This window comes from Talpa occidentalis, unplaced genomic scaffold, assembly GCF_014898055.3.
Source record: "Talpa occidentalis isolate TD23 unplaced genomic scaffold, MPIMG_talOcc4v2.1 talOcc4.15, whole genome shotgun sequence".
In the NCBI taxonomy this organism is placed as follows: Eukaryota; Metazoa; Chordata; class Mammalia; order Eulipotyphla; family Talpidae; genus Talpa; species Talpa occidentalis.
In genome coordinates, this window is record NW_023601543.1 from 44542868 (window position 1) to 44553073 (window position 10206).

At 57.9% G+C, this 10206-nt stretch overlaps 1 protein-coding gene across 1 annotated transcript; it reads right to left on the reverse strand.

The window, feature by feature from the left end:
• Positions 1–2365: 2365 nt before the first annotated feature.
• On the reverse strand, positions 2366–2992 carry LOC119246669 (polyadenylate-binding protein 1-like 2). The gene is given in 2 exon segments (XM_037513028.2): positions 2366–2505; positions 2508–2992. Coding segments are annotated over 2 exon segments (600 nt in total). The 5' UTR covers positions 2986–2992; the 3' UTR covers positions 2366–2383.
• Between the last annotated feature and the right edge of the window lie 7214 nt (positions 2993–10206).

The following is a 10206-nucleotide window of genomic DNA, read 5'->3' on the forward strand; positions in this document are numbered from 1 at the left end:
TAAAAGATAATTTTTATTATGATCATGTATAATTTATACAAAAATGTTTAAAATAAAAACAAAAAATTTCCCATATTTCTGATAAAATAAAGGGAAAATGAAATGACTGCAATGCCAACTGCAAAAATCACACAGGTATCAGGGTTCTTTTACAATACAGGTGCTCATTATGAAGGTAAATGTGTACTATCTTTATAGATGGCCATTTAATAATATACTCTTTGACAAAATAAAAAAATAGACTTTAAACTGCCAATTCACTTTCTCTTTTAGCAATGTTGGTTCAGAAAATGATTTTAAGGTTAGCAAGATTTGTGGGCTGATACTCTGGCAGCTTTGTTTAGGTAAAAAAAAAAAACAGCAACACCTAGATGTTCAACATTGAAGAACTAAAAAAATATATACACACATACATTCAAACAGAGAGATATAGACATGGAGATATATATACATATGTGTATGTGTGTATATATATATATATATACATACATGTAATTACCTATCAATCTATTGAGTCAGAAATCCAATGGAATACTAATGTCACAGAAAATATTTTAAAAGTATCTTTAATGGAATGAAATGAAGTTCAAGTATGTGTGTATAAACATATATATGTGTACATATATATGTTTATATATATACATTTATGTGTGAAAAGCATATATAAAACAGTATGTACATTGTAATATACACATATGACATATGCAAAAAATACTAGAGAGGTACAGCCAAGAGTGTTGCAGGTACTTTCTGGAAAATACTAAACAGTTACTAATGGCAATGTTTCAGGAACTTAGGGGTGATCACTAGGATTGATTATTGGAGACACTCCTTTTCTTCTGTTCACTTGTCTGATTTGTGGTATTTTCCTGCAATGAAGCTGAATTATTTTCTGACAGTGGGGGACATGGCAGAAGTGAACACAGGGGAGGAAAGCAATAAACAGGATTTAAATCCAGCAAAACCACCAGGACAGAGAAAAAACATTTGCAGCTCATCAGGCTGGCCTACACACACACACACACACACACACACACACACACACACACACACACACACACACACACACACACACACACACACACACACACACACTCTCTCTCTCGCAGTGACCAGGAGACTATGCAGGGGGAATGGGCATACTCTTTTTACTAGCTGCACTGGCGGGCATGAATAGACATCTATACAATGCTTATGATGGGGGCCATTTGGCAAACACGCAGGAAAATTCTTTAAATGTCCACATGTGGACCCTGCAAGTCCACAGTTAAGAAGACCAACGGGTATGCTAGCGAAGATTTGGCTTGGCAAGGAAGTATCCACTCATCAGAGTATGCAGTGTTGGGTTTAAACACAGGGAAAGAACTAGGCACCACCTGAAAGTCCAACAATGCGGGAATGAGTACAGAAATGTTAAGGTCCATGGATACACTCTGCAGGCACTGGAGATATTTTGAAAACCTGTTGAATAACATGGAAAGAAGTTCAATGGTTGATTTTTGTTTGGTTTTAGTTTCTGAAAAAGCAGATTAAGAAACACCACATACACGAACCATTCTAAAACTGTGTTAAAAGGGAAGGTGGGCTGGGGGGCGGGGGCGGGGAGAAGAGAGCCAGGAGAAACAGCACACCCAAAAGGTAAAAGTGGTCGTCTCTGGGTGGTAGGATGATGGGGCGCAGTTACCCTCTTGGTTTCCCTTTATCTAATTTCCTTCTGCTTTCCGGTGTTCCTGCCATGAAATTGTATCACCTGCTCAATACACACAGGGAGAAGGAAGTACATTTTAAACCAAACGAAAGGGAGAGAGGCAGCCTTTAACCTATCAAGTGGCACACATTAGCAAGATTAGTCACAACTCCCTTGGTGAGGGGGTGGGGTTGTAGAGGGAAGGAAGGAAGGAAAGAGGAGAGGAGAGGAGAGGAGAGGAGAGGAGAGCAGAGGAGAGGAGAGGAGAGGAGAGGAGAGGGAGGAGGGGAGGGGGAGGGGGAGGGGGAGAGGAGGGGGAGGGGAGAGGAGAAAGGGGAGGGGAGAGGGGAGGAGGGTAGGGGGGAGGAGAGAGGGAAGTGGTGAGGAGAGGGGAGAAGGGTGGTGGAGGGAGGGGAGAGGGGAAGGAGAAGAGAAGGGAGAAGAGGGGAGGGGGCATGGGGGGGGAAGGGAGAGGGAAGGGAGGGGAGGGGAGGGGAGGAGCGGGGGGGGAGGGGGAGGGGGGGAGAGGGCGGGGAGGGGCGGGAGGGCAGGGGAGGGGCGGGGGAGGAGAGGCGCACTGCCAATACAATACACTGCTGGTGGGTTGTTAAGGGGAACAAAGGGGAGGAAGGGCTGTAAACCGAGTGAGAGCCGCGGTTTGGCTCTGCTGGCTGACTCGCTCCAGGGTTACTGTCTTCATCGCAAGGTGGCCTCCTCGTCGGTGTCTTCCTCGAAATCCTTGACCTCAGCACTGGTGGACTGCCTGGCCCAGGCTCCTCTCTCGGCCTCTCGCTCCTTATGCGACTTGAATCTCCCACGAAAATTTTGCGGTAGTTGAGGAACATGCCGTTCATCGCATCGATGGCCCGCTCGGCGGACTCCTGCTTCTGGAAGTGCACGAACCCGTAGCCCTTGGGCCCCTTTTCGTCGCAGGCCACTTTGCAGGAGAGGATGTTGCCGAACGCGGAGAAGATGTTGTACAGCGCCTTGTTGTCGATGGTCTTGCCCAGGTTCTTGATGAAGACGTTGCCCACCCCGCTCTTGCGGAGCGAGGGGTCCCGCTGGGACCACATGATGCGCACCGGCCTGCCCTTGATGACATCGAAGTTCAGGGTCTCCAGGGCCCGCTTGGCGTCCACCGGTTGCTGGTAGTTGACGTACGCGTAACCCAGCGAGCGGCGGGTGATCTTGTCCCTGCAGATGCGGATGGAGAGGATGGGCCCGGCGGGGCTGAACTTCTCGTAGAGCATCGCCTCCGTCACCTCGGGGTGCAGGTCGCCCACGTACAGCGAGGCCATGGGAAAGTCTGGGTTCCCCTGGGAGCCCCCGCCCGCCGCCGCCGCCGCCGCCGCATCTGTATCCGCGGCCGCCGCCTCAGCATCCGCATCCGCATTCCCCACGGGGGCGCCGCAGCCTCTCCCGCTGCGGCGGCGGCGGCGGAGGAGGCGGCGGCGGCGGCCGCGGTCCCGCTGGCCTCCGCCCCCGTCGCGGCCGCTGCCGCCAGGGCGGCCTCCGTCTCCTTCCCGGCCAGAGCGGCCGCCGCCTCCCCCAGGGTGGCCTCCGCCGCCGCCGCCTCTACTGAGGCCTCGGCCTCCGCCTCAGCCTCGGCTTCCGCCTCCGCCACGGAGGCCTCCGCCACCGCCTCCGCCACGGTCGCCGCCGCAGCCTCCGCCGCCGCCGCCGCCGCCGCCACCGCCGCCGCCACGGTCGCCGCTGTCGCCACGGTCGCCGCTGCCGCCGGGCCGCTGCCGCGACCTCCCTTCCCGCAGGCTGGGGCGCGCAGAGGCGGGAGAGGGGGCGGCCGGGGGGGGGGGCGCCGGAACCGGGCCGGGGGCGCGGGGCCGGCGCGGCCGGCGGGTGCCAGTCACCTGGGAGGGCGAGCGCCGCCCGGAGCGCGCGGGTGCGAGTCGCCGCCGCCTGCAGCCGCCGCCGCCGCTCGGTCGTGGGCTGGCGTGCGGGGCGCGGGCGGGCGGCGCGTGGCGGGGGGCGGGGGTGTTGGCGTCTGCGGTCCGGGCAGCTGGGAAGGCTTCGGCGTCTTTGGTTCCCCCTGCGGCTGCCGCGGGGCTGCGGGCTGCGGGCCGCGGGCGGGGGGCGGGGGCGGGGTGCGAGGCGTCAGCCGCTCGCGCCGCCCGGGGGTTCGCGGAGCCGCGGCCCGGGCCGGAGCTGCGCGGCGGGCCGAGGGCGCGCGGAGCCTCTCTGGGGAGCTGGCTTTCGGCCCCGCTGCGCCCAGACGACATTCAGGGGGCGCCGTCAAGTTCCTCGCGGGAGGGGGGGGGGGCTCGAGACTGCACCGGCCGGGTCCGAGCGGTGCCGCGAAAAATGGTTTTCTCACGTTCGGGGACCGTCTCCCCCGTGCGCGCGCGCACACGCGCTGGGCGACAGCCCCGCCGCCGAGGAGACCGCTCCTCTGCGGAGCAGGAGCCGGGGCAAGCGGGGCCAGCTCCCCCGCAGCCCGCTGACCCATTTTCCCGGAGAGCCCTTCCCTCACGCCCGCTCTGCGACACTTGCAGAAGAGGGAGGCGAGAGCACAAGGGCATGTTTTCATTCATTCATAACACCACGCCACAAGTATTCGTGGAGACGTGCCAGTCCCCAGGGACACGGGGTTCTGGGAGGCAGGAGAACACAGACCGGTGTTCAGCTGGTTTGGGGGAGCAGACAGTCTGGGCTGGAAACCCGGCCCTACCCCCTACCGTGGCAGAACTGGGGACCTGGTGTTCCTCGCCCTCCCCCTCCAACTCCTCCCCGCCTCAAAGCGCGCAGCCCGGAAGTGGGGGAGTCCAGAGCACCCCGTCCTTAGGTCCTCAGCGCGGTCCTCAATGGGGCGGCGGGGAAAGTCAGACCGAGTGCTGGGCGCACGCCCCGGGCAGAAAGGGGCGCTTGCTCCTCGGTGACGCTGCCTTCAAGGTGCCCAGGTTCCCGACGGGAACCCAGAAAAGCTCGTGCAGAACAAACCCCAAATGTGACATCGCTGTCGTGTGAGATTTCTGGTTCCGGCTCTCCGGGTCATTCCGGGGGACCCCCGACCAGATCCTTGGCGCTGGGACGCCGGGGGCGGGCCACGCGATGAGTGAGCAGTGGCTGTTGATGTGTTGGCGTGGCGGGGCGGGGCGGGGTGGGGGTGAGAAAGGGGAAAGGTGTGTGTTGTGGCCGCAGAGAAGCCATAAGGGGTCAAATGCGGAGGCGACAGACAGGTGCACAGGGGTCAGAGTCCCACGTGGTCCAGAAGGGAGCACCTCCCCGGTGGATTCTTCCCGGCGGGAGTCCGGCGGGCGAGACTGCGCAGATGCAGCTGGCAGGGTGCGCGCTGAAGGCTGAGTGGCGGGTCCAGCGTGCCGGGCAGGACAGAGGCCTTTCAGACAGAGGACTCACCCTGTGACCCAGCCCTGTGGCAGGCTGGCACACCCACGGTCGCCTCTGGTCACGCCCAGTAATCCGGCGTGGACAGAACTCATGGTCTCCGGGACCACGTCGTAGGAGAGGGGGCTGGAAGGCACGTTGAAGTACTGGGACTCTGTGCCCTAGCTCTCTCAGGCACCACTCTGCACTCACGGAGGAGCGCGCTGTGACCGGAACCTTAGAAAGAGGACAAGCTAAGCACCCACACAGAAGCAGCTAAGAGAGTAGCTCTTAAAACGTCTCCTGGGGGGGAGGGGGGAGGAGGAATGTGTCACTGTGTGAGGTGACGGGTATTAACTAACTTACCGTGATAATCATTTCGCAGTGTATGCCTGGAGCAAATCTGTGTGCTGTACACACTGAGCTTAAGCAATAACATATGTCAGTTATCGCTCGGCGAACCTGGAGGGGAACCATCAATCCCCATATGAGTGTGTGTGTGTGTGTGTGTGTGTGTGTGTGTGTGTGTGTGTGCGTGCGTGTGTGTGCGCGCGCGCAAAAGAGAGCACGCTGACAGAACAAAAGTAAGCCAGTCGGATGTGACCAGTCCCAAGAGTCAAAACAGCCCTTTCCTCTGTCCCTCCTTGCCTCCCACAAATAGGGGTTCACACTTGCCTTGAGCCAGGAGTGGAACTACGACCTGTGGGGTCAGACAGATAGGAAACAATGGCGAAACCACAGTGCCATCCCTCAGGACATCTTCAGGCCCTCTCTCACTCACGCCCATCCATCCTTATTGGGCAAAGGAAGGTGTCTTCTCATAGCAGAGTTGGGAGGATCTGGACAGCCCCACGTGACAGGACAGCCCTGAACCCGGGCCGCTGACCCAGTCACCCTGAGACGCAAAGCGGTGAGAACTTGCTCATTGCTGGCTGGGAAGCATCCAAGACGGCAGGCAAGCAGACACGCGGGCACGTACCTTGCAAAGCCCAGCCATCTGCCCGCAGGCGAGGCTGGTGACAGCCGAGGGCACGTTTACAAGGGACAGAGGCTGCGGTCCCAGGCGATCGCCGTCACCACTGTTAGAAGCCATCTGCCGCAGGTCTCGGGTGCTTGTAAGCAGAAGGCAGGTGGCCTGTGCCTCGCCATCCCGGATGGCCATCCAAGAGGACCCCAGGAGCCAGAGACCACGGGGGAGAGCACGGCTGCTGGCGGGCAGGACACGCGGGGCTGATGAGAAGAGCTGCTTTGCTAACACACAGAAATGACAATCGAAGCATCAGGACTTGACAGGATCTTCCTCTGGCCACTGTTGGCTTCCAACCCCCAGAGCCAATAGAAATCGGGGAGACAGCAAGAGAAAGAGCTTGAGGGAAGTCACGCTATGGCCAGCCAGTCCCCAAACCTGAAGACAACCCACAGGCCTTGAACCTCCAGCAACTGCAGCAGGGCTGCTAAAGTGGCAAAGACGGTGCCGAGGGAGGTAGGACACGCGGGGGCCTCCCCCTCACAGGCCTCCCCGGGGCGCCCCTCCACGCCTTTTTGAGTCTGCCTCTGGTCAGTGTCTGGTGCCTGCAATCAAAAGTGTTCTGAGGACTAGGCTCTGGGACCGAGGCAGAGGGTGAAGAGCCCTGGGGCCCAGGGGGTGGGGGAGGGGGTGGGGTGGTTCCTTCCTCGGGGAGGAGGCACCCTTCATTCCGGTCACTCAATGCCCTGACACGTGTTGGCGGAGGGCCCGCTGTGTAGCAGACACACTTCTAGGCAGAGGTCCCACAAGCAGGGAGCTTGCCTTCTGGAGGGGAAGACAGACAATACGCACATCGCAAAATACAAAGGCACGTGAGGGTCACTCCACGTTCCCTGGGGGAGTAAACGGGGTGCCTGGGTACATACTACCTAGAACCCCAGGGAAGTGGCAAAGCTCTGGGGAGGCCTTTTCTGAGGACAGCGATGAGTGGCCAGGCCTGCCAGAAGCCAGGCGAGGAGTCTGCTCCGCAGAGAGAATGACCAGCAATTCCCCTGGGCCCATGGCAGAAGGGGGGGAGGGCTGGTGGGGCAGAAAGGATGCCAGTGTGGCTGCAGCCCAGTGAGAGAGGGAATGGCAGGAGCAGGGGAAGGTGCAGTGTGGGAAGGAGCCTGCCAAGGAATTGGGCTTGTGCGCAAAGTGCTGCGGGAGCCAGAGAGAGGGCCGAGCCAAGGGGGTGCCATGATCTCTCCTTAGCCATGGTGGCCCCCTGGCTGCTCTGGGTGGAAAACAGGGCAGGCGGGCAGGGCGGAAAGCAGAGCAGGGAGACGCCTGGGAGGCTCAGGCAGAAGTCCGGTTGAGAGATGGCAGGGGCTTGGCCCAGGCTGGCAGCATGGATTTGGAGACTAGCGCGTGGATTCACAAGATACTTTGCAAAGAGGAGAGACCGCGGCTGCCGATGGCTCGAAGGCGGTGGGTGAACAAACGTAAAAAGTGTCACCTTGCTAGTCTTGATCCCGGGGGGGGGGGGGGGAACATGTTAACATGTGTAACATAGGTAACATGGAGAGTGGGCGTGGTAGATTCAAGAAAGAAGACACTGGGGGTGGGTCTCAAGACCTCTTCTGCACACCTGTTAAATGTCTGAGGTCTTTCTGTCATCCCTGCAGGCTGAAGCAGCGGAATTCTGGAGACAGCAGGAGACCGGGTTGGACACCGTGAGACTGGGCAGGATCACCGAGAGTGTGGTCAGGAGAGGAAGGCGGAGGCCTGTTGCCCGAGACGTGCCCCATACAGATTGGCTTGAGGGTGGCTCGTCAGCAGAAGAGAGTGAGAAGGAGCGAGCCATCAACGGGCTCGGCCGGCAACAGGCTCGGCCGGCCGCAGACCTGACCTTTCCCCCAGGCCTGTGTGGTCGAGCCTCAGTGTCTGTCTTCATTCAGGTCCTGGGCTCAGTGCTCCTGGTGGCACATTCACGGGGTGGGGGTGGGGGGCGGTTGAAAATGGAACCACAAGCTAGAGGCCGGCTGGCTTACCTAAGGTGTGGATGGTGGAGAAACCCAACTAAAGGTCAGATAAAGCCAGGCTTAAAATCTAACTCTTGAAAGCTGATTATAGACCTGAGGTGTCCCTGGGGGGTGGGGAGGGGGATGAGAACAAAGAGGGAAGGGGCAGCCTCCCTGGTGGCACTAGGGGTTAAGTCTCAGCACCGTGAAGCTATCTCCAGGCACTATAGCAGTTCAATCCCCAGGAGTTCAATCCCCGGCCGGCCAGGGAGCTACCCACATGGCGCGGCAGACCTCTCCTGTCTCGCCAGCTGCTCCCTCAGCAGTGTTTTCGGTCAGTCTGCCTGTTCTGTTCCCCGCTCTGTCTCTGGTGAGTCCTCTCACGCCCCACACCTCTGGCCTGTGCCCCAGCTCTTGTATGCATAAATAATAAAAATAAACAAAGAGGGAAGGAGTCACAAAGGACTCCGGTGTGGACTCCAGTGGCAATTCCTGACGCGGGTATCCTCACATTAACTCGGCTAAACATTACTTAATTCACTAGAAACCAGCTCATCTCCCAAAAACACATGATAAAATAAAATAAAATAAAATGGGACAACACACTTCGTGTGCCAGAGTTTGGACTTCTCTTTCCGTTGCCTTTTGTCAGTGGATCCCTGGCTACAGATATGCCCCTCACACGCGTGTGGGCGGCTCTCATCAAAGAGGCCAAGGGGTCCCGCGAGCATGTGCACAAGAGGCGGCCTCGCCCGCAGTCTTTATGGAATCCCGGGTGGAGCGTGCTCCGAAACTCAGTTAAGGCTGGAAATACCACGAGGTCCAGTCACTCCCCTTCTTGGTATTTGTCCGAAGAACATAAACATCCCAACTGGAAGGGATGTTTATGTTCCCACCCCACCCCCTTCGGGGCAGCACTGTTCTCGGTGGCCAACGTTCAAAACCAGCCCGTGTCCAACCATGGGCGAGCGGGCACAGGGGCTGTGGCATAAACTCAGCTAGTTATAAAAAGATGAAAACTTGCCACATGGACAGCAGGGCCGGGGCCGGGGCGGGGGGCGTTGGGGGGGGGTCAGCTAGGGCAAGTGCGTCGTGGAGGAAGGCACAGGCCATATGACTTGACTCTTATGTGGAGGAGGCAAGAGGAACAAGGCAAACAAACACAGCCAAACAAACTGGGAAGCACGGAATGGAGATTACCGGAAGGGAGTGTGTAGGTTGCCTAACTAGGCGGTCCTCCTGAAAACGGCGTGTGCAAACCCGTGTTGCTTCAATCCGCTGTGGAGGACAGAGAGAGGTTCCGGTGCGCAGCCCCTCGGGCGTGGAGCCGTCACTGCCCTTCCACTTCACGTGGCCCAGCGCTTTCTTCCCATGGGGGGGGCGAGAAGTGGAAAGGAGTGGGGTGCAGAGAGCAGGGGGTGAGATGAGAATAGACTGGTGAGGGTAAGGGGTGGGGGGGGTCCCGATGGGGACAGGGCAGGTCCGTTTCTTATCCAAAAATGAAGCAAAGCACGAAAACCAGGCGTCGACATGAAGAACCCGTGCCCGGGCCGTTCTCATTGACCTGCACGTGGCAGGAAGGGCGCCTCGGGCCCGAGGAGCAAGAGCATGACTGCAGTTTGGAGCAGGAGAATTGCTTTTGTCCACTCACCCTGGTCCCCAAAGTGGAATGAAAATAATTCTACAAGCCAAGAGAAAACAGCCTTGTACTTTTATCTAGGAAAACCTGGAAGGCGTTCGGCTGTGCCCGTGACTTAACACATAATCACCATGAGTACGAAATCATCGCAGATAAATACAAGTTCGGCAAACGGTTCTTTGGCTCTTCACGGAGTGAGGAGAGTTAAGGGAGCCAGACCTGAGGGCCAGGGAGGGACGGGAATCAGAAATAAAAGCCCCGGGCCCGGGGACACACGGATGAGCACGTTTACCACAGACCCATTGGGCAAGGGAGGACACAGGGCAAGCGCCCATCCGTGGAGGAAGGACCCGAGACATTAGGGTGCAGCCATTAATAAGCCCGCGTTGTGTCTATGTGGCCGGACTGGGGGTGGGGGTGGGGGGGGGGCTTCAAAACATGCTATTACCAATTGAGACAAGGAAACTGCAGAGAAGGGAACCACATCCGACCCCATTCGAGGGGGAAGAGGGGGGCGTTGGGAGGATGATGGGAGGTTTTGCTCTCATCCTTGTCTGTCTGCTTATTTCAC